This window comes from Nerophis lumbriciformis, linkage group LG03, assembly GCF_033978685.3.
Source record: "Nerophis lumbriciformis linkage group LG03, RoL_Nlum_v2.1, whole genome shotgun sequence".
In the NCBI taxonomy this organism is placed as follows: Eukaryota; Metazoa; Chordata; class Actinopteri; order Syngnathiformes; family Syngnathidae; genus Nerophis; species Nerophis lumbriciformis.
In genome coordinates, this window is record NC_084550.2 from 23,781,587 (window position 1) to 23,805,940 (window position 24,354).

Consider the following 24,354-nt stretch of genomic DNA (forward strand, 5'->3'; position numbering starts at 1 on the left):
TATTTCCACCATCGAAAACATTTTTTTGGAAGAAGAATTGTTGATTGATGACTGTGGTGTTCTTAGTGTCATAGTGTGTGTAGTTAGTATGTTCCAATAGCAGCAGAAGTGCACTTTTTGAAGAGCTGTATTATTTTCAGTTTTGTGCCCAAGGGACTGATTTTATTTAACACTATATTATTATTTATACACCTATAGTGATCACAGAGACAGGTTGTTTTTGTGTTACTGTATATATTTGTTTTTCCGAAAAAACTTACTTAATATACTTTGGGTAACAGTCAATATTTTTTTTTTTTTTAGGGGGGTAACAGTCAATATTTTTTTTTTTTTTTTTTTCTTATAAAATAAAAGTGAGCTTTTGTTCAACCAAATATTGTGTTTTTTTCCATATACAACAACCTATCTGGATTCGATAAGAGAATCGATAAGGAATCGGTTCGATAAGAGGATTCGATAATGGGCTTGAACTCGATAATTTCTTATCAAACATTATTCCCTAGCGTACGCACAACTCCAATAGTCTTGATTGCGAAAACAAAGCAGGTGCGAGCAATAGCACTCAAAGGGAGGCGTGAAGCAGCAACAAAACAGGAAGGGTCACCAAAATAACAGCGCAAGACAGGAACTAAAGCACGACACACAGGAAACAACAACAAACTCAAAATAAGGCACGACAACCTGGTGGAGTTTCATTTTTTAACATTTTCTGCTGGTGGTGTGCTTCCGTATTTTTTTATGAAAAAAATGTGCCTTGGCTCAAAAAAGGTTGAAAAACACTGCTTTACAGGATATACATTTTTGATCAAGGTTGTTCGACTTACTAGTTCTTGTACTTCACAAAGAATTCCTCGACATTGGTGTACTGGCCTTGGAAGACCTAGGAGATAGTAGCAGTCATTAGGCTGCAAGAAAAAAGGCAATGCAAAAGCTCCAGTGAATGAAACGCAAACTGAATCAACATACTTCTTTCTTTGTTAATCGCATGGAAAGGACTTTATCCACAATGGCCGCGTCTTCTTCACTTGGGTTTTCCTGCAAAGTGAAGACAGCCAATGAAGCCAGCGACTTATAGAGCATGCAGTGTCAGTCTGAAAGTTATTTTGAAAAGTTCCACACACCACGAAGAACTGCATGCCAGGCATGCCGTCAGCGTCGAACGCCATCCCCTGCTGGACGTGAGCTGCGGCCGCCGCTGCTGGCGCTGCCACTAAAGGCTGCGTGCTGATGGAGGCCACGGCCGCCGTGGTCGTCATGACGTCGACGTCCTCCTGCTCGTCCTCGTCGTCGGTTATCTTGATGTCCAGGTCTTCCGTGTACTTCTTTCTTTTCACCACGCGATTAGAGCGCCGTTTCTGGACGAGGGAGATTTCAATGTGTAAGTTTCAACTTTGTCTAATATAAGTGAGGTTTATTTCATATACATCAGGGGTGCTCATTACGTCAATCGCGAGCTACCGGTCGATCTCGGAGGGTGTGTCAGTCGATCACCAGCTAGGCATTAAAAAAATAGTCCTAAAAATGAGCGATCATAAATCTTCACTATGACGTCACTTTCGTCACTTGATTGACATTCACGGCACCCGAGGGTCTTCTGAGATGACGCTGGCTGCTGCCAGCTCATTAAAATTACCGACTGGAAGGCGAGAAACACTTTATTTCAACAGAATCTGGCACCGTACCTGTCGTCAAAACTCCAAAGACCGACTGCACAGTTGCGCTAACAAAACAAGAGTCTCAGAAAGCTGGTGTGCACAAGCTAGCAAGCTACGGAGTTTGCCGACAATGTATTTCTTGTAAAGTGTATACAAAGGAGTACGGAAGCTGGACAAATAAGATGCCAAAAACCAACCACTTTCATGTGGTATTGGACAGAAAGGAGGACTTTTTTTCTCCTCCATTCAAAAATGCGGACCTTATCAGCACCACTGTCTGATTCCAATCAATGCAAGTCATCAGAATCAGGTAATACACCAACTTATATTCTTGTCTTCATGAAAGAAAGGAATCTATATGTGTTAAACATGCTTGTATTATCTTTAAACACCTTTAACTTGTTAACAATATTAACTATATGTATTAAACATACTTGTATTATCATTAAACACCTTTAATTTGTTAACAATATTAACTATATGTGTTAAACATGCTTCCATTATCATTAAACACCTTTAACTTGTTAACAATATTAACTATATGTGTTAAACATGCTTGTATTATCATTAAACACCTTTAACTTGTTAACAATATTAACTATATGTGTTAAACATGCTTGTATTATCATTAAACACCTTTAACTTGTTAACAATATTAACTATATGTGTTAAACATACTTGTATTATCATTAAACACCTTTAATTTGTTAACAATATTAACTAAATGTGTTAAACATGCTTCCATTATCATTAAACACCTTTAACTTGTTAACAATATTAACTATATGTGTTAAACATGCTTGTATTATCATTAAACACCTTTAACTTGTTAACAATATTAACTATATGTGTTAAACATGCTTGTATTATCATTAAACACCTTTAACTTGTTAACAATATTAACTATATGTGTTAAACATGCTTGCATTATCATTAAACACCTTTAACTTGTTAACAAAAACATATATTTCATAAATAAGTAAATATAAATTATATATATGAATGAGGTAGATCCCCACGACTTGATCAATTGAAAAGTAGCTCGCCTGCAGAAAAAGTGTGAGCACCCCTGATATACATAGCAGTCAACATGCAAACAGACGCCTCAGGAACGACTCCCTAAATCGGGGGTCTGCAACCCGCGGCTCTTTAGCGCCGCCCTAGTGGCTCCCTGGGGCTTTTTCGAAAATTGGTGAAAACAGAAAAAGTATATATTTTTTTATTTCATATACCGTATTTTTCGGACTATAAGTCGCAGTTTTTTTTCATAGTTTGGCCAGGGGTGCGACTTATACTCGGGAGCGACTTATGTGTGAATTTATTAACACATTACCGTAAAATATCAAATAATATTATTTAGCTCATTCACGTAAGAGACTAGACCAGGGGTCGGCAACCTTTACCAGTCAAAGAGCCATTTTGACCAGTTTCACAAATTAAAGAAAACAATGGGAGCCACAAAAATCTTTTGAAATTTAAAATGAAATAACACTGCATACAAAGTTTTTTTTTTGTTTTGTGCTATGTATAAACTAAGGGTCTCAGACACGCGGCCCTCACCTTAATATGAAAATTGAATGTTAGTGCGGCCCGCGAGTTTTATATGAATGGCGCTTGACAGCATAATTCTTGTGATCCCTCCCGATTTTTCCGGCAGACCACGAATTTCAAGGCAACTATTCTCTCGAACGTGCCGTGATGGTACAGCATTTAGCGCCCACTACAACCAGCGTGCCGGCCCAGTCACACGTTGTATGGGGCTTCTGCTTGCTCACGGATGTGACAGCAAGGCATAATTGGTCAACAACCACACAGGTTACACTGACGGTGGACGTATAAAACAACATTAACACTCTTACTAATAATGCGCCACACTGTGAACCCACACCAAACAAGAATGACAAACACATTTCGGGAGAACATCTGCACCTTAACACAACAGAACAAATACCCAGAATCCCATGCAGCCCTAACTCTTCCGGGATACATTATACACCCCCGCTACCAAACCCCCACCTCAACCGGTTGATGTGTGGGGGAGCAGGGTTGGGGTGGGGGCGGGGGTTGGTGGTAGCAGGGATGTATAATGTAGCCCGGAAGAGTCAGGGCTGCATGGGATTCTGGGTATTTGTTCTGTTGAGTTTATGTGCAGATGTTCTCCCGAAATGTGTTTGTCATTCTTGTTTGGTTTTGGTTCAAAGTGTGGCGCATTATTAGTAAGAGTCTTAAAGTTGTTTTATATGGCCACCGTCAGTGTAACCTGTGTGGCTGTTGACCAAGTATGCATTGCTGTCATTTTCGTGTGCAAGTAGAAGATGCATACAACAAAAGGCTGGGTTAGCACGCTGTTTGTATAGACTGTAGAGGGCGCTAAATGCTGTACCATCATGGCCCGCCCTTATTATTATTGTTAGGGTGAAAATCGGTGAATATTGATCCCGGGAGTTTACTACGAGAGGCACGGAAATCTCCCGGGAAAATCGGGAGGGTCGGCAAGTATGCAGTATGCAGCTGAGCCGCATCAGAGTGATCAAAGAGCCGCATGCGGCTCCGGAGCCGCGGGTTGCCGACCCCTGGACTAGACGTATAAGATTTCATCGGATTTAGCGATTAGGAGTGACAGATTGTTTGGTAAACGTATAGCACAGTGGTTCTTAACCTGGGTTCGATCAAACCCTAGGGGTACGGCGAGTCGGCCTCAGGGGTTCGGCAGAGCCTCCGCCGCGGAGGTCAAGACACGCCCGGCTCATCGTGTAAATAAAAACTTCTCCCTGTCGGCGTATTATGGATACCCCCAAACAATGTTCACTCTAATTTTCCATATGTGTGAGCAAACGCAAAAACTCCTTGAGCATTCAGTGGCGCACATGTGAGCGAGGTCAGACGTGCACATGCACTGTGGTCACACCTGCAGCACACCTGTCCCAAACCTGACTAAATAACAAGTTCAATGTTTTATTATTGCAATCAAATGACAGCAGTCATTTCCATGAGATTATTTTCTAATATAAGTGTTTTGGCCCACTTACAATGACTATAACATTGTTTTTCATGAGTTGAGTATTAGTATTATATGTCTGGGTGTGGGGTCCTGCTTTGGAAATAATGTGTACCCCTTTTGGATATCGCATTTAGTTCCCACTAAAACATTCACATGTTGCACAATGAGATGTAAACATGGAATCATGTGTCCATTCCTGTAACTTTCCATTTGTAAAATGTATCTTTATTAGTATTTCTTTAATATAATAACATCATTTTATGATTACGGTTCGGGTTCGGTGAATGCGCATATGAAACTGGTGGGGTTCGGTACCTCCAACAAGGTTAAGAACCACTGGTATAGCATGTTCTATATGTTATAGTTATTTGAATGACTCTTACCATATGTTACGTTAACATACCAGGCACGTTCTCAGTTGGTTATTTATGCCTCATATAACGTACACTTATTCAGCCTGTTGTTCACTATTCTTTATTTATTTTAAATTGCCTTTCAAATGTCTATTCTTGGTGTTGGCTTTTATCAAATACATTTCCCCCAAAAATGCGACTTATACTCCAGTGCGACTTATATTTGTTTTTTTCCTTCTTTATTATGCATTTTAGGCCGGTGCGACTTATACCGGTACTCCGGAGCGACTTATACTCCGAAAAAATACGGTAGTTTCTTTAGAACAGACCTGGGCATTCTACGGCCCGCGTGAGGCCAATCATAAATTACAAAATACATTTAAAAAAGTATCTACCGTATGTCGAGTGTGCAATACAACGGTGCTGCTTTTGTTTTGAAAAGCGTTATTTGTATTACTTCCGTGTGGACGTATGCTCGTGCGCGATTGTAAGTGAATGTGAACAGCGGCAATCACAAATTACAAAATGAATTTAAAAAAACATCGCGCAATACAACTGTGCTGCTTTTATTTTGAAAAGTGTTATTTATGGGCGTATGTCCGTGTGTAACCTGTGAGTGAAGGTGCACAGCGACAAGTGATGCACGGTTACCCCCGAGACGCTAAAAAGAGAAAATTTGATGACGAATGGCGTGTTTCCAACAAGACATGGACTGCCAAGTATTTCTTTACGTAAATTAAAGGTAAAGCCGTGCGCTTAATTTGTGTTTAAAGAATATAATTTGAATCGCCACTACACGACGAAGCACATGGAAAAATACAGGAATCTGTCTGATGAAGCGCGCGCAAGTGAGGCTGATGCGTTGATGGTAAAACTGCAAACCCAACAAGGACTTTTTACCAAATTTCACACCCCCAGAGACGCAGCTGTCAGGACAAGTTTCGTCATTTCTCACAAAATTGCCAGGAAAAAGTAAGGCGTTTTCTGACGGAGAGTTTATTAAGGAGTGCTTATTGGACTCTGTTGCGCTGATATGCCCGGAGAAGAGGGGCGCATTTGAGAACGTGTCACTCTCCCGACGCACTGTAACGAGGCGGGTTGAGACCATCGCTGGAAACTTGGAGCTTCAGCTGAAGAACAGAACGGCCGACTTTGACTGTTTTTCGCTGGCTTTGGATGAGAGTTGCGATGTACGTGACACCGCCCAGCTGCTCATCTTCTTACGTGGGATAACTGCAGACTTTCAAATCACGGAGGAGCTGGCAGCCTTGCAGTCAATTAAAGAGACAACCACAGGTAATGACTTGTTCACATAGGTAAAAGCGTGTTTGGACATGTTAGGACTGAAATGGGACAAGCTGGCAGGTGTGACAACAGATGGTTGTCCAAATCTGACGGGGAAAAATGTTGGACTTTTAAAGAGGATGCAGGATAAAGTGACAGAAATGTACATTTTTGCATTGTATTATACATCAGGAAGTGTTATGTAAGACAGTGTTAAAAGTAAAACCATCAAAAGCAATCTGGTTTTATATAAAGTTAAAGTTAGGTTAAATTAAATTATTATTATTTATCTTACAGTAAATCAAAAATAATTTGAGCAAAATTTAATTGAAATATTGTCGGTGTGGCCTTCCAGCAGTGCTCGGGTTGCTTATGCGGCCCCCGGTAAAAATTAATTGCCCACCCTTGCTTTAGAAGAACAAACATGACACAAACCTTCCTAATTGTTAGAAATCCCACAGTTTATATTAAACATGCTCCACTGATGAGACTATTTGGCGAGCGCTGTTTTGTCCTAATTGTCTGGCGGTACTTAGGTATTTTGGACAAAATTGGGACTTTTGACCATTTTGGCCGTCTTTTCCCCTTTTCTTCCCCGCCTTCTTGTGCAGTTTGGCGTATTTAGGTGAGGCAGAGGTTTCCAGCAGGTGCTCCCGGGGAATGGGAGGCCTTTTGGGGCCCTATTTTCAGACAGTTTGGCATATTTAGGTGAGGCAGAGGTTTCCAGCAGGTGTTCCCAGGGAATGGGAGGCCTTTTGGGGGCCTAGTTTGGCGTATTTTGGTGGGGCAGAGGGTTCCAGCAGGTGTTCCCGGGGAATGGGAGGCCTTTTGGGGCCCTATTTTCAGATAGCTTCGCGTATTTAAGTGAGGCAGAGGTTTCCAGCAGGTGTTCCCGGGGAATGGGAGGCCTTTTGGGGCCCTATTTTCAGACAGTTTCGCGTATTTTGATGGGTCAGAGGGTTCCAGCAGGTGTTCCCGGGGGATGGGAGGCCGTTCGGGGCCCCTATTTTCACAGTTTGGCGTATTTAGGTGAGGCAGAGGGTTTCAGCAGGTGTTCCCAGGGAATGGGAGGCCTTTTGGGGCCCTATTTTCAAACAGTTTCACGTATTTTGGTGGGGCAGAGGGTACCAGCAGGTGTTCACGGGGAATGGGAGGCCTTTTGGGGCCCTATTTTCAGATAGCTTCGCGTATTTAAGTGAGGCAGAGGTTTCCAGCAGGTGTTCCCGGGGAATGGGAGGCCTTTTGGGGCCCTATTTTCAGACAGTTTCGCGTATTTTGATGGGTCAGAGGGTTCCAGCAGGTGTTCCCGGGGGATGGGAGGCCGTTCGGGGCCCCTATTTTCACAGTTTGGCGTATTTAGGTGAGGCAGAGGGTTTCAGCAGGTGTTCCCAGGGAATGGGAGGCCTTTTGGGGCCCTATTTTCAGACAGTTTGGCGTATTTAGGTGAGGCAGAGGGTTCCAGCAGGTGCTCCCGGGAATGGGAGGCCTTTTGGGGCCCTATTTTCAGACAGTTTCATGTATTTAGGTGAGGCAGAGGTTTCCAGCAGGTGTTCCCAGGGAATGGGAGGCCTTTTGGGGCCCTATTTTCAGACAGTTTCGCGTATTTTGGTGGGGCAGAGAGTTCCAGCAGGTGTTCCCGGGGAATGGGAGGCCTTTTGGGGCCCTATTTTCAAACAGTTTCGCATATTTTGGTGGGGCAGCGGGTTCCAGCAGGTGTTTCTAGGAAATGGGAGGCCTTTTGGGGCCCTATTTTCAGACAGTTTGGCATATTTAGGTGAGGCAGAGGGTTCCAGCAGGTGTTCCCGGGGAATGGGAGGACTTTCAGGGCCCTATTTTGGCGGTCCTTGAACTCACCGTAGTTTGTTTACAAGTATAACTTTCGACGTGTTTTATACCACTCCTTCTTTGTCTAATGTTGTCCACCAAACCTTTTATGCTGTCCGTGAATACACAAATGTGAGCTTTCTTGATGTTATTCAGTACAACTTTTTTTTTTTTTTTTTTTGTCTAAATGGAGATACAGAAAGACAAAGTAGTTTCTTCACGCATAACATTGCCAGGCTTTGCAGGCCATATAAAATAATACCTGTGTTTTAGACTTACCGTATTTTCCGCACTATTAGCCGCACCTAAAAACCACAAATTTACTCAAAAGCTGACAGTGCGGCTTTTAACCCGGTGCGCTTTATATATGGATTAATATTACGATTCATTTTCATAAAGTTTCGATCTCGCAACTTCGGTAAACAGCCGCCATCTTTTTTCCCGGTAGAACAGGAAGCGCTTCTTCTTCTACGCAAGCAACCGCCAAGGTAAGCACCCGCCCCCATAGAACAGGAAGCGCTTCTTCTTCTACTGTAAGCAACCACCCGCCCGCGTAGAAGAAGAAAAAGCGCGCGGATATCACCGTACGTTTCATTTCCTTTGTGTGTTTACATCTGTAAAGACCACAAAATGGCTCCTACTAAGCGTCAGGAATCCGGTTCATGAAAAGACGCAATCTCTCCATCCGCACACGGATTACCGGTACTATTTCACAGCAACTGATATTCCTGTGAACCGCACTGGATACAACGGGAGCACGTACGGTGAATATTCGCACCACAGGGAATGAGAAGTCATCCTTCACTGTGGTTCTAGCTTGCCATGCTAATGGCCAGAAAATCCCATGGTGATATTCAAAAGGAAGACCTTGCCAAAAGAGACCTTTCCAGCCGGCGTCATCATAAAAGCTAACTCGAAGGGATGGATGAAGAAAAGATGAGCGAGTGGTTAAGGTAAGTTTAAGTTTACGCGAAGAGGCCGGGTGGCTTTTTTCACGCAGCTCTGTCCATGTTGATATACGTATGTTTGTGATTGCACATTTGCGTACATTTTAGGAGTGAACAGAGTTGTTAGAACGCTGGTTTTTAATATATTATTAAAGTTTGACTGACCTATCTGACTGTTTTTTTGACATTCCTTTAGCGCAGTTAGATGCGGCTTACAACACCGGGCGGCTTATAGGTGGACAAAGTTTTGAAATATGCCGTTCATTGAAGGCGCGGCTTTTAACCCAAGGCGCCTTATGGTGCGGAAAATACGGTAATGTCATGTGTGCCTGCAGTTGCAATTTGTTTCGCATTTTTCTTTTTATTATTTGTACCCCAGTGCTCTATACTGAACTCTGTCATTTTATTCTAGAGGCTGGATGAAAGTCTCTCTACAGAAGGGGCTTCCAAACTTTTTCCAGAAAAAGGCGCATATATAAGAATCGATGGCTGCGGGGGCCACTTTGATCCATTTTGTACATTTAAGATACTAGAACCAATACAATATAGGTCTACCAATAAATGCTAAACCAAGTACAACTTTCTCTGACGCTGCCACAGAAAAAGGTGTTTTATACCACTCCTTTGTCTCATTTTGTCCACCAAACTTTTTATGCTGTGCGTGAATACACAAATGGGAGCTTTGTTGATGTTATTGACTTGTGTGGAGTGTTAATCAGGCATATTTGGTAAGTGCATAAGTGCATGCTAATCGATGCTAACATGCTATTTAGGCTAGCTGTATGTACATATTGCATCAGTAGCTATATTTGAGGTCATTTTATTTCCTTTACTTATGTTCTCTGTGTATTTAATTCATATTTGCATGTCTCATGACACATCTGTATGTAATATTGGCTGCATTTCTGATAGTAGTTTGTGTGCCATACTGTTCCAGACCACAGTAAATGTTATTCAGCTTGAATTTTTTTTAAATAAATCCATTAGAAGAAGACAGCCTACCGTTATCTTGGACACACACGTACTCCTATAGCCATTCTAAGTCAGAAATTTCCAGGAGTTAACTCACCCTCAGAGATTTTACTCGTTTTACTAATGGTTTCCAATATTGTAAAAATGTGTAGAATAAATATTACATTTCAACATTTCTGTTAACAAAGATTTGTGTCAGCCGACACATAGTTATTTCGATAGTAGGCTAATATAGACACTTATATAATGTGTTGCCTTCGTCATAAGACTTACATAAGGCTTTTAAGTTTTTGCGGCTCCAGACATTTTTAAGGGGGGATGGCTACAGTTCACATTTGAACCGATACGGTATAAATTCCTGGTGCCTGGGAATCGAAACCAGTACTCAACTGTACCTATTTTATTGGTACTTTGGTGTGTTAATAAATAATGTTTTTGATAATAAAATCTAATTTTTTATTGCAAAATTTAAAAATGAGATAATTATGATAACAGCTGTCTATTTGGTATGCATTGTGTCAGAATAATTGTATCTAATTTATCACAAACCTTTGTGTTGCCATGAGTTTCCGGCGAGAGGACAAAAGCTGTCTTTGATCTTACCAATCAAATGGCTTTTAAACCGCCACTGTGTAGGATGGGAAGCGACATGAAGGCGTCGGTTTCTTTCTTCTACTGTAATCCACAGGAAGATTTTGTCTTGACCCGAGATCTACAAAGCGGAGAGGAAGCAGGGCCTGACTCCCCTCCAGGCACCTTTTCTTTAAACTGTTTTGTAACCAAAGACGATGGCTGTTTACGACCCCCTTCCCTTAGAAACAGCTGTTGCCATGTAATCAGGGAAAGTCCAAATAAAAGAGGAGGCGTACAATCTTTCGTCAGAGTGTGGTGGAACACTGTTCAAGGGTACAGGTGTACGCGCTCTCCTCATTGAGCCAAATTTTATTCTGTCTGTGTAATTCCTTGCTTCTTGTCTTGTTTAATAGATGCTATCAGTGTTTCAACCTGACACATTGTTTTTATCATATTGAAGAGTTTAAATTACATTAAGGTGCAATTACAGTTGCAAGTCCAAGACGTTAGATGGCAGTAGTGTATAGTTTATGGTGTGTTTTTATGTGTTTGTGTGCCCTAAAAAGTGTTAATACTGTAAGTATTGTACAAGTGTATTGTTCTGGAACAAATTTAGAGGTGTTGAAATCGCTATGTATAATTGCTAATCAGTAGTAGCGTGTCAATAGCAAAGCTAATGTATATTACCATCAAGCTAGCGCATTTACTTAACTTATGTTGTAGCGTTTTTGAGTCAATTTCTTTGTTTGCATTGAAAATTGCAACATCGGAGTCCACTCTTAGTGTTGCTAAAGTGATCGCCAAGCACCGAAGTACAAACCAAGGTACCGAAAATGACACTGTTGGATTTTTCGTGAATATGTAGGGCGGTCGGTGTCAAAAAAGCACCGGATTTGGCACCCATCCCTTTCAGTATGGGTGCCATATGGTTAAGTTTGGATGGGTTCGGTTCCTTGAATATATTTTGGTTCCCAACGATTCTTGATTACGATTCTTTTAAGAGACAAGGTCAAACACTTATTAATTTTTCACATGGCTATTTTAAACAATATATAAATATCAATCCTATTAAAATTGAATATGAATGTTAGGAAGTTTTTTCCACCGGAGTACAATTTCATCAAAGTTGCCAATTCCGATTATCCAGGAGTGAAATCGTCTGATACCAAAGACATGTATTAACTTAAAGAAATAAAAAATAAAAAAAAGGTATTTCTGGTGACAACAACACAATATTTAAAACTATCAGAAGTTCCTTAATCCCTTTCATTACATGCATATGTTTGAGCAAAACACAGTCAATAGTACAGAATACACAAACAAAGGCAAAACTACGATCTACTATTTTGACTGTTTTTGATCTCAAATCCTCCTGTTTCCAGGGCCTTAATCCCTAAATTTGTAATAAATAACAAAAACAACAAAAGATTTAGAGAAAACAAAAATATCAATCTAATCACTCTGGTATCTGATACTACCCTTGGTATGAAAACTACCGATTTATGGATCAATCCATCTTCCCTTTTGGTGTTTGCTTGGCAGAGGCCGCTAAACAGCTGTTACATAATCCTCTCTCCGGACTCTTGTTCATCTACTTGTTTATTTTTTGTTAATAGCTGCTTAACGAGGTTCCAACTATACGTCTTGAACATTACTAAGCACTTATTTCTTGTGTTGTTTCAACATAGCTTAGATCTGCCACGGCAGAAGTGTAGCTAGCACAAGTCACGAGAAAAACAAAACAAAAACAACCAATCGAGGCAGAGCCGCTTACAGAGACAGTATCGTATTTTTCGGACCATAGAGCGCACTGGATTATAAGGCGCACTGCCGATGAATGGTCTATTTTTGATTTTTTTTTTCATGTTATAGGCGCACCGGATTACAGGGCGCATTAAAGGAGTCATATTACTGTTATTTTGTGTGTCCCGTTAAAACCCGTCCGACCGGAACTCTAATAACTAAAGTTCCTTGGGTGGATAATGTAAACTCACTACACCGGTATGTTTTAGCGCTTTCATGGCGAGTTTACTGACAGATATAAGTAAGAACTTTACACTATTTTATATTAGAAATGGCAACAGCGGAGTACGAATGTCCCAAAACAAGAAGATAGAGGAAAAAGAAGAAGCTTATCGACTATGACGGTGGTCCCCAACGTTTTTGGAACCGCGGACCAGTCAACGCTTGAAACTTTGTCCCACGGACAACTTCCACCATTTCCACATTTTTCAACCGATTCAAACCATTCCACCTTCAACACATTCCACCATCTTGGAAATTCAAACTACTCTTTTTTACAAGTTAAAAAAAAATTCCAGGATTTTCCAGAATTCCTGGTTTTCCAAAGCCCTATTTCCACCCTTTTTTCTGGCAACTACTCCTTCCACATTTTTCAACGCATTTAAACCGTTCCACCGTCAAACAATTCCTCTTAATCAGGACAAAAAGTTATTTTATGAACTGGAAAAAAATCCCGGTTTTCCCAAAATCCCAGGAATTCCGTAATACCATTTCTCAATTCAACATGTTACTACTTCAACATTTCTTGACCGATTTGAAAAATGTCAACACAACCCATCTCAACTTATTCAGACATTTAAGTTTTTTTTAACCATTTAAAAAAAATTTTTTTACCACTTTTCCCCGAAATTCCCAATTTATTGGAAATTCCCATTGAAATCAATGGGACATTTTTCAAAGTTAAAAAAATTTCCAGGATTTTCCATAATTCCTGGTTTTCCAAAGCCCTATTTCCACCCTTTTTTCTGGCAACTACTCCCTCCACATTTTTCAACACAATTCAACCGTTCCACCATCAAAACATTCCTCATAATAAGGAAAAAAAAAACAAAGTTGTTTTATGAATTGGAAAAAATTCCCGGTCTTCCCGAAATTCCGTAATACCATTTCTCAATTCAACATGTTCCTACTTCAACATTTCTTGACCGATTTGAAAAAATGTTCCATCTAAACTCATTCCGACCATTTAAGTTTTTTTACCATTATCAAAAAAATTCCCAATTTTTTTGGAAATTCCCATTGAAATCAATGGGACATTTTTCAAAGTTCCAAAAAATTCCAGGATTTTCCAGAATTCCTGGTTTTCCAAAGCCCTATTTCCACCATTTTTACTGGCAACTACTCCTTCCACATTTTTCAACGCATTTCAACCGTTCCACCGTCCAAAAATTCCTCTTAATCAGGACAAAAAACAAAGTTGTTTTATGAACAGGAAAAAATTCACCGTTTTCCTGAGATTCCAGGAATTCCATAATACCATTTCTCAATTCAACATGTTACTACTTCAACATTTCTTGACCGAAGTGAAACATTTCTACACCAACCATCTCAACTCATTCAGACCATTTACGTTTTTTACCATTATCAAAAAAAAATCCCATTTTCCCCCAAAATTCCCAATTTTTTTGGAAATTCCCATTGAAATCAATGGGACATTTTTCAAAGTTCAAACAATTCCACGATTTTCCAGAATTCCTGGTTTTACAAAGCCCTATTTCCACCCTTTTTTCTGGCAACTACTCCTTCCAGATTTTTCAACGCATTTCAACCGTTCCACCGCCGATAAAATTAATCTTAATCAGGGGGGAGAAAAAAATATGTTTTATGAACTGGAAAAAATTCCCGGTTTTCCTGAGATTCCAGGAATTCCGTAATACCATTTCTCAATTCAACATGTTACTACTTCAACATTTCTTGACCGATTTGAAAAATGTCAACACCAACCATCTCAACTCATTCAGACCATTTAATTTTTTTTACCATTTTCAAAAAAATTCCCACTTTTCCCCGAAATTCCCAATTTTTTGGGAAATTCCCATTGAAATCAATGGGACATTTTTCAAAGTTCCAAAAAATTCCAGGATTTTCCAGAATTCCTAGTTTTCCAAAGCCCTATTTCCACCCTTTTTTCTGGCAACTACTCCTTCCACATTTTTCAACACATTTCAACCGTTCCACCGTCAAATCATCCCTCTTAATCAGGGAAAAAAACAAAGTTGTTATATGAACAGGAAAAAATTCCCGGTTTTCCCGAAATTCCAAGAATTTCGTAATACCATTTCTCAATTCAACATGTTATTACTTCAACATTTCTTGACCGATTTGAAAAATGTCAACACCAATCATCTCAACTCATTCAGACCATTTAAGTTTTTTACCATTTTCAAAAAAATTCCCACTTTTCCCCGAAATTCCCAATTTTTTGGGAAATCCTACAGTGTGTTTCAGCTTTCAATTACTTTGTCTCAAGTGCCTTGTATTGAATTTTTTTTTACTCTGGGTACTTTTGTACTCTTACTTTTGTTTTTTGTTTTTGTTTTGAGTGACAACAGGGGTAGGGGATGAAGAGGGTTTGAATTTGTTGTTAATGTGAATGTGAAATCAATAAAAACAACTATGAAAGAAAGAAAGAAATAGGACATTTTTCAAAGTTAAAAAAAATTCCAGGATTTTCCAGAATTCCTGGTTTTCCAAAGCCCTATTTCCACCCTTTTTTCTGGCAACTACCGGTACTACTTCCACATTTTTCAAGGCATTTCAACCGTTCCACCCTCAAAACATTCCTCTTAATCAGGACAAAAAGTTTTATGAACAGGAAACAAGTTCCCGGTTTTCCCGAAATTCCATAATACCATTTCTCAATTCAACATGTTACTACTTCAACATTTCTTGACCGATTTGAAAAATTTCAACACCAACCATCTCAACTCATTCAAGTTTTTTTTTACCATTTTCAAAAGAATTCCTACTTTCCCCGAAATTCCCAATTTTTTTGGAAATTCCCATTGAAATCAATAGGACATTTTTTTTTTTTTTTACTCCTTCCACATTTTTCAACGCATTTCAACCGTTCCACCGTCAAAACATTCCTCTTAATCAGGGAAAAAAGTCCCGTTTTTCCCGAAATTCCAGGAATTCCGTAATACCATTTCTCAATTCAACATGTTACTACTTCAACATTTCTTGACCGATGTCAACACCAACCATTTCAACTCATTCAGACCATTTAAGTTTTTTACCATTTTCAAAAAAAATTGCCACTTTTCCCCGAAATTCCCAATTTTTTGGGAAATTTCCATCGAAGTCAATGGGGCATTTTTCAAAGTTAAAAAAATTCCAGGATTTTCCAGAATTTCTGCTTTTCCAAAGCCCTATGTCCACCCTTTTTTCTTGCAACCACTACTTCCACATTGTTCAACGCATTTCAACCGTTCCACGTCAAAACATTCCTCTTAATTTGGAAAAAAAACTAAGTTGTTTTATGAACTGGAAAAATTCCCGGTTTTCCCGAGATTACAGGAATTCCGAAATACCATTTCTCAAATCAACATGTTACTACTTCAACATTTCTTGACCGATGTGAAAAAATTGAACACCAACCATTTCAACTCATTCAGACCATTTAAGTTTAACATTTTCAAAAAAATTCCCACTTTTCCCTGAAATTCCCAATTTTTTGGAAATTCCCATTGAAATCAATGGGACATTTTTTCGAAGTTCAAAAAAATTCCAGGATTTTCCAGAATTCCTGCTTTTCCAAAGCCCTATTTCCACCCTTTTTTCTGGCAACTACTCCTTCCACATTTTTAAGGCATTTCAACCGTTCCACAGTCAAAACATTCCTCTTAATCAGGAAAAAAACAAGGTTGTTTTATGAACAGGAAAAAATTCCCGGTTTTCCCAAAATTCCAAGAATTCCGTAATACCATTTCTCAATTCAACATGTTAATACTTCAACATTTCTTGACTGATTTGAAAAATGTCAACACCAACCATCTCAACTCATTCCGACCATTTAAGTTTTTTTGTTTTTTTTACCATTTTCAAAAAAATTCCCACTTTTCCCCGAAATTCCCATTTTTGGGGGAAATTCCCATTGAAATCAATGGGACATTTTTTCGAAGTTCAAAAAAATTCCAGGATTTTCCAGAATTCCTGGTTTTCCAAAGCCCTATTTCCACCCTTTTTTCTGGAAACTACTCCTTCCACATTTTTCAAGGCATTTCAACCGTTCCGCCGTCAAAACATTCCTCTTAATCAGGAAAAAAAACAGTTGTTTTATGAACAGGAAAAAATTCCTGTTTTTTTTTAAATTCCAGGAATTCTGTAATACCATTTCTCAATTCAACTTATTACTTCAACATTTCTTGACCGATTTGAAAAATGTCAACACCAACCATCTCAACTCATTCCGACCATTTAAGGTTGTTTTTTTTTTACCATTTTCAAAAAAAATTCCACTTTTCCCCGAAATTCCCATTTTTGGGGGAAATTCCCATTGAAATCAATAGGACATTTTTTCAAAGTTCAAAAAAATTCCAGGATTTTCCAGAATTCCTGGTTTTCCAAAGCCCTATTTCCACCCTTTTTTCTGGAAACTACTCCTTCCACATTTTTCAAGGCATTTCAACCGTTCCACCGTCAAAACATTCCTCTTAATCAGGAAAAAAAAACAGTTGTTTTATGAACAAGAAAAAATTCCCGGTTTTCCTGAAATTTCAGGAATTCCGTAATACCATTTCTCAATTCAACATGTTACTACTTCAACATTTCTTGACCGATTTGAAAAATGTCAACACCAACCATCTCAACTCATTCAGACCATTAAGGTTGTTGTTTTTTTACCATTTTCAAAAAAATTCCCACATTTCCCCGAAATTCCCATTAAAATCAATGGGACATTTTTCAAAGTTCCACAACTCCCACATTTTTCATCTGATTCAAACCGTTTCAACTTCAAAATATTCAGCCTGTTTGGGAATTGTGTGCTCTACTTCAACAATTCTAAAAAAAAAAAAAAAATTCCAGGATTTCAGTTAAACTTCAGCATTGAAGCATTCACACGCAATTCTTCCAAGAATTGTCTCATCTAGTTATTTTTATAGTCTTGAAATCACCATTATTAATCATGATTATTTACTAAGTTATGTAAACGATATGTTATTGCCTTTTCTGTTTTAAACAGTATGTGAACTGGGCTTTTATTTCAAAAATGAAACTTCAAAAAGATGAATCAGTTATAAAATAAAAAAGACACGAAAGACAAAGAGCTAACTAAAAATAAATATGCTATTACAGAGTGTGTTCTAAAAGTGGAAAAAAATAAGAGTATGCACAAAAGGCACACACTGTACTGCTCACAGTGTCTTTGCCAAATAAAACCTTATTCATCCATTATTCAATGTTATTCATCCATTATTTATAAGTGTTTTTGAGAGGTGGATGGATATGGGGTCCCTCGGTGCACCGTTGATGTCTCGGTAGTCTGTACATTGGAGGCAGACAGACCACTCTGTGAGCAACCATAACTCTATTTGGTTTATTAACTTCACGTCGCGGGCAGATGATGGCGGTTGAGGGAAAAAAAGGGATTTTTTTTTAATGCTTAACCTGTCGCCGCGACTCGATTTGTTTAAATGTGCACAACGACGTAGCTTTGCCATGCAACTTGTGGCATTTGTTGATTTTATACGCGCAGTCTTGGGAACGGTGAGGTGTGTTCCGGGGTTAAAATGTGGATCAGTCTACGAGAGAGAAAATCACCATTGTAATAATGCCTTTATTTTTCTGAATATTTTTGGGAGCTACAGGTGATCAACTGTCAGTCACCCTCTCACTCCCTCACTCCTACTCGCGTTCACGTGAGTCCACTGTCTTTCCGTCGCCCCCTGGCGGTTGTGTAAGTACTTGAATATGCAGCGGTAGTGCTGGGCGATATATGGAATATACTCGATATATCGCGGGTTTGTCTCTGTGCGATATAGAAAATGACTATATGGTGATATTGAAGTATACGTTCTCACGCAGAGACGTAAAACAAGCGCACCTTCTTACATACGTCACATACGTATAAGCCATCGCGGAGCAGAGAGGTAGCGACGTGGGTAACGTTAGCTGTGGTGCGAGTGGTAATACAAGAGAGAGAAGGTGCCAATCTGGTAACAAATGAAGGAAGAATTAATTCCCAAGAAAAACAGCACGGGGTCCATCGTCTGGCGGTGGTTTGGCTTCAAGTGGGAATATGTTTTAAAAGCATGCGGCAAAAGCGTTGCTACAAAAAGTAGCATTACTGCTAATGTGTAGCATCATTTAAAAAGTCACCTGCTAAAGAATGAAGAGTGCTTGAAACTAGGGCTGGGCGATATATCGATATGCGCGATATATCGCGGGTTTGTCTCTGTGCAATATAGAAGATGACTATATCGTGATAGTCGAGTATCACAGTATCGCAGTTGCTTTTAGCTGCGGGCATTAAACTACATGCTCTACTTGCTCTTTCCTGTCTCTCCTTCTCACAGACAGCAAGCGCAGCTTCTACACACGTCACATACTGTCACGACATACGTCACATACGTATACGCTAGAGATGCGCAGATAGGCAATTATTTCATCCGCAACCGCATCACAAAAGTCGTCAACCATCCGCATCCACCCGAACTAACATTTAATCAAAACCGCACCCGCTCGCACCCGCCCGTTGTTATATATCTAATATAGACGATGCAAGGCATTAGTGAGGTTATAAAGCTTTTGCCTGTTACAGAAAGGAGACTGATCCAATGCAGCAGAGACATTCAATGCGTGCCACGCTGTCACGGCCCAGACGCACACCAGTGCGCAATCATCTGGGAGCCGCGCTGAGCGCACCTCCAAGCGCACTCGCGCCACTCAAACTGCTGCAGGCAGCTGCGTTCACACATGCATCCGTAAGCCTTGTCTTAACATCCTGTGGCACTCTTCTGGGATCACGGTGGACGAAACTGCTCATGCTCAGGGTGTTTGTGGAGGTTCGGGGTTTTGCACAAATGTGATGCACCATGTTAGATGTCCCGGTTTTGTGACTGTCGTAGACATAAACAGCGTCGCAGCTCTTGCAAATCACGTAGCCAGCATTACTATCATCCTGATTTACAACCTCATAAAAACGAGTCCACGCTGAACTTTTCTGGCCTTTTTTTCCCCTGGTCTTTAGTATTCCCTTTTTTAGTTTGTCGCGTACCACGTTTGCTGCCGGCGTTGCCATCTCTTTTTTTTTTCTTCTTCTGTTGTGGCATATGCTGCAGGTGCCTGCTCGTTTTTCGTATGTGGGTAACAACATTTAACTATGTATATATATTTCCGAATTTGTTAAACTGCCACCCGCCTGAATCTATTTAAAATCTACTTTTTTTTTATTTCAACCGCCCGACCCGCGGATAATGCGCGGACTCCGCGGTTGTGTCCGCAAAACGCGCATCTCTAGTATACGCCCTCGCGCAGCAGAGAGGTAACAGCATGGGTAACGTTAGCTGTGACACTAGCGATAATACGAGCGAAAGAAGGTACGAATCTGGTAACAAATGAAGGAAGAATTAATTCCTCCAAAAAACAGCAGGGGGTCCATCGTCTGGCGGTGGTTTGGCTTCAAGTAGGAATATGTCGAACAGACAACTGTCATTTGTCAAGCGTGGGGCAAAAGCGTTGCTATAAAAAGTAGCAGTAGCCTACTGCTAATATGTAGCATCATTTGAAAAGTCCCCTGCTAGTGAATGAAGAGTGCTCACTCCAATCCAATCCACTTTATTTATATAGCACATTTAAACAACAAAAAATGTTTCCAAAGTGCTGCACAACAATATTAAAAACAATATTTACGTACTCCGCACGTCAACATGTCCGTTCGGTGCCACACGACCATACCATCAAAATGCCGAGGCAAACACTTCCAGATCAACACCGTATGAAAAAAGTGATTTTTTTAGTTGTGATTTCCTTCTCTGCATGAAAGTTTAAAAGGAGCATATATTAATGCAGTATGAAGAAGAATGTTTTAATGTAGACACATAGAATCATCATACTGCTGTGATTATATGCATCAAGTGTTCATTCAAGGCTAAGGCAAAATATCCAGATATATATCGTGTATCGCGATATGGCCTTAAAATATCGCGATATTAAAAAAAGGCCATATCGCCCAGCCCTACTTGAAACTCTGCATGTCAACATCTCCGGCCGGTGCCACACCCACAAAATGCCGAAGCAACCATTTCCACATCAACACCGTATGAAAACATAGTCAACAACAGAAGGAGATAACGTCCGCAGGAACCTACCACATAGCGAAGGATTTGATTTCCTATTATGCAGCTCATTTTTATTAGACACTTATTGAAATATCTTGTGTGACATCATGCACAAAAGTGCACTTTATTTGTTCTTAACTATTGTAGTGGCGTTCTGTACAAAAAGTGCACTTTAATTTAGTGTTTTGATATGTCATCTTAGTGACATCATGCACAAAAGTGCACTAATAGCTTGTTTTAAAATGACAATCTTGCACTTTTTGTTTTGAAATGACATGAATGTTTGTGCCACTGCTTAATAACTGTTTAATAAATACACTTTTGCTAAATTGACTTAGTTGTGATTTCTCTCTCTGCATGCAAGTTTAAAAGTAGCATATATTAATGCAGTATGAAGAAGAATGTTTTAATGTAGACACATAGAATCATCATACTGCTGTGATTATATGCATCAGGTGTTCATTCAAGGCTAAGGCAAAATATGGAGATATATATGGTGTATCGTGACATGGCCTAAAAATATGGAGATATTAATAAAAGGCCATATCACCCAGCCCTATGCAGTGGAGCCTGTTTTTTAAAAATGTTAATATCACCAGTGGTCACCCTCATTTAATCGTAGCGGCCAAAAAGGTGATCACGATTAAAATTCGATTTAATTGTGCAACCCTAATATGACGTCACGTCCATTTTTCTTCTTCACTGCTTAATTCACGTTATGGTCAACCAGCTTGAGAGTTGCATTAAGTTTGGGAATGTATACCGAGTACCGGTATTTTTTGGTACTGGTTCCTAAATAGGTCAGTCCATGATAGGGTTTGTACGGTATACCGGTATTAGTATAGTACCGCGATACTAATGAATCATATTCGGTACTATACCGCCTCTGAAAAGTACCGGTCCACCCCCCCCGTCGTCGTCACGTCCTGTCATTGCTGGTTTTACAAGCAGAGGAGCATGTTCGGCAGCGCACACACACACAGTGTACTTACAAGCAGACACAGTGTGTAGACAGAAAAGGGAGAACGGACGCATTTTGGCTTAAAAACTAACGATAAAGGTGAAGTTTTAACACTGAAACGCCCTCAGGAAGAGGTGCTTTAAGACATGGCTAGCTAGCTAGCAGCTAACGTCCATCCGCAGTGTTTTAGCTACTTCTAAATCACTAATCCTCGCCTCCATGGCGACAAATAAAGTATGTTTCTTACAAGTAACTAAACATGCTTCACTACACACCGTAGCTCACCGGCGTCAACATGTAAACAAACGCCACGGGTGGATCTACACCTATCATCCACTGTAATGATACCAAAGTACAGAGAGTATCTAGTCGATACTACTATGATTACGTCGATATTTATACCACAACATCTTCTTTCATTTTTTTTTTTTTTACTTTATGTTATGTTTATAAAGTCAGGAAATATGTCCCTGGACACAGGAGGACTTTGAATATGACCAATGTATGATCCTGTAACTACTTGGTATCGGATTGATACCCACATTTGTAGTATCATCCAAAACTAATGTAAAGTATCAAACAAGAGAAGAATAAGTGATCATTACATTTTCACAGAAGTGTAGGTAGAACATGTTAAAAGAGAAAGTAAGCATATATTAACAGTAAATGAACAATAATTAATTTTCTACAGCTTGTCCTTAATAATGTTGACAAAATAATAGGTAGATAAATGACACAATATGTTACTGCATATGTCAGCAGACTAATTAGGAGTCTTTGTTTGTTTACTTACTAATAAAAGACAAGTTGTCTAGTATGTTCACTATTTTATTTAAGGACAAACTTGCAATAATAAACATATGTTTAATGTACCATAAGATTTTTTGTTAAAATAAAGCCAATAATGACATTTTTCCAAATAATTAAAATTAAAATATTGGTATCGGGACAATACTAGTCCATGAGTACAGTGAAGATTCTGGATTAACGATACTGCTTATTGTCCAAACTGACCGAGGTAATTATGACACACTGTCAGATTCAGTTCAGCTGCTACACATTAAAAATCAGCTTCGTTCTCCCTACTCAGTGGCCTAGTGGTTAGAGTGTCCGCCCTGAGATCGGTAGGTTGTGAGTTCAAACCCCGGCCGAGTCATACCAAAGACTATAAAAAAATGGGACCCATTACCTCCCTGCTTGGCACTCAGCATCAAGGGTTGGAATTGGGGGTTAAATCACCAAAAATGATTCCCGGGCAGGGTACCGCTGCTGCCCACTGCTCCCCTCACCTCCCAGGGGGTGAACAAGGGGATGGGTCAAATGTAGAGGACAAATTTCGCCACACCTAGTGCATGTGTGACAATCATTGGTACTTTAACTTTAACTGAATGATGACAAATAAGGCAGCAATACCACACAAAAAGTTTGGAACACAGAAATATTTCCTCAAAGTCACGCACGCTGTGTCAGTTTGAAGTGAACTCGCTTTACTCACGACCGCGTTTTATGAACCGTCCTCCTAGCGATCCATTAATCCACAGGCTAATGTTAATCCACTCAAAAAAGTGAAAGAAAAAGAAGTAATATAGTAATCTATAAAGTTGTTTTCAAGCAAGATAGCCTGGACAAACGAGCAATACACTTGCTCACCGAGTCTTTTTATTTATATAATACACATACACACATCGGTAGCTGTCAACACTCAGTACAGCTTCCGGTCCGTCACTCAAATACGTCCGTCGTGTGCAACATAAAGACAAATAATTCCCATTGTTACAAAAATGCACACCCATATAACATGCTAATTGATTGTATTGATTTATATTGTATATTTGATTAGATATGTCATGTAAAAGGTATGAATGAATGCCATACATAAATATTACTTCCAGCTGAGTAATTATAATGAATAGAAAGACAGTGATGGATCTGTGTGCTCTTCACAAGAAGATGATATAACTGCATTTCAACTTGCACTCCAGACATAATTGACTTCTTTAAGATAAAAAAAACAGGTGTTGATAAGACTTCCCTGCTGGAGGTGTTCAACCTCTTATAAAAGCCAATTAAAATGCATTTTTTTACAGCGATATTTCCACAAATTACATATAGTAGCGATAAATACCAGTATCGATAAGGAATATCGATAAGGGTATCGCGTTGATTAAAATCTTAACGACATACATCCCAAGTCGAGAGTTTGAGCAGAAAATGCCGTACTGCTGTTCTGTTCTTGGGTGTTCCACTGGTTCAAAAAGAGAGATAGGAAATAGCTTTTATAGTCCAGCAAAAAGTGGTTCATAAAGGTAGTAAAGTCAGGGAAACAAACAAAAGTGTGTCGAAGGAAATGGCTTTTTAAAATATCACTTTCATCATCTTGTAGAATCCAATCAAACATGCTCGTGTCTGCAGCAAACACTTTGGAAAATGTTTGTTTGAACATTTGATTGCTTTGGGAAACTTTCTGTGATGCAATTTATTCGCTATTATTTCAATCAATCAATCATCCATCCATCCATTTTCTACCGCTTATTCCCTTTGGGGTCGCGGGGGGCGCTGGAGCCTATCTCAGCTACAATCGGGCGGAAGGCGGGGTACACCCTGGACAAGTCGCCACCTTATCGCAGGGCCAACACAGATAGACAGACAACATTCACACTCACATTCACACACTAGGGCCAATTTAGTGTTGCCAATCA

At 39.6% G+C, this 24,354-nt stretch overlaps 1 protein-coding gene across 6 annotated transcripts in view; it reads right to left on the reverse strand.

Annotated features, from left to right (window-relative positions):
• chd8 (chromodomain helicase DNA binding protein 8) overlaps positions 1-24,354 on the reverse strand; it is a 153,230-nt gene that overhangs the window by 77,989 nt on the left and 50,887 nt on the right. For all 6 annotated transcript variants that reach the window (XM_061935698.1, XM_061935690.1, XM_061935681.1 and 3 more), the window contains 3 exons: positions 1,122-1,355; positions 967-1,035; positions 825-880 (listed from right to left, as the gene is read on the reverse strand). In XM_061935698.1, the coding sequence (XP_061791682.1) occupies positions 825-880; positions 967-1,035; positions 1,122-1,355 (359 nt within the window). The remainder of the gene's footprint in view (positions 1-824; positions 881-966; positions 1,036-1,121; positions 1,356-24,354) is intronic.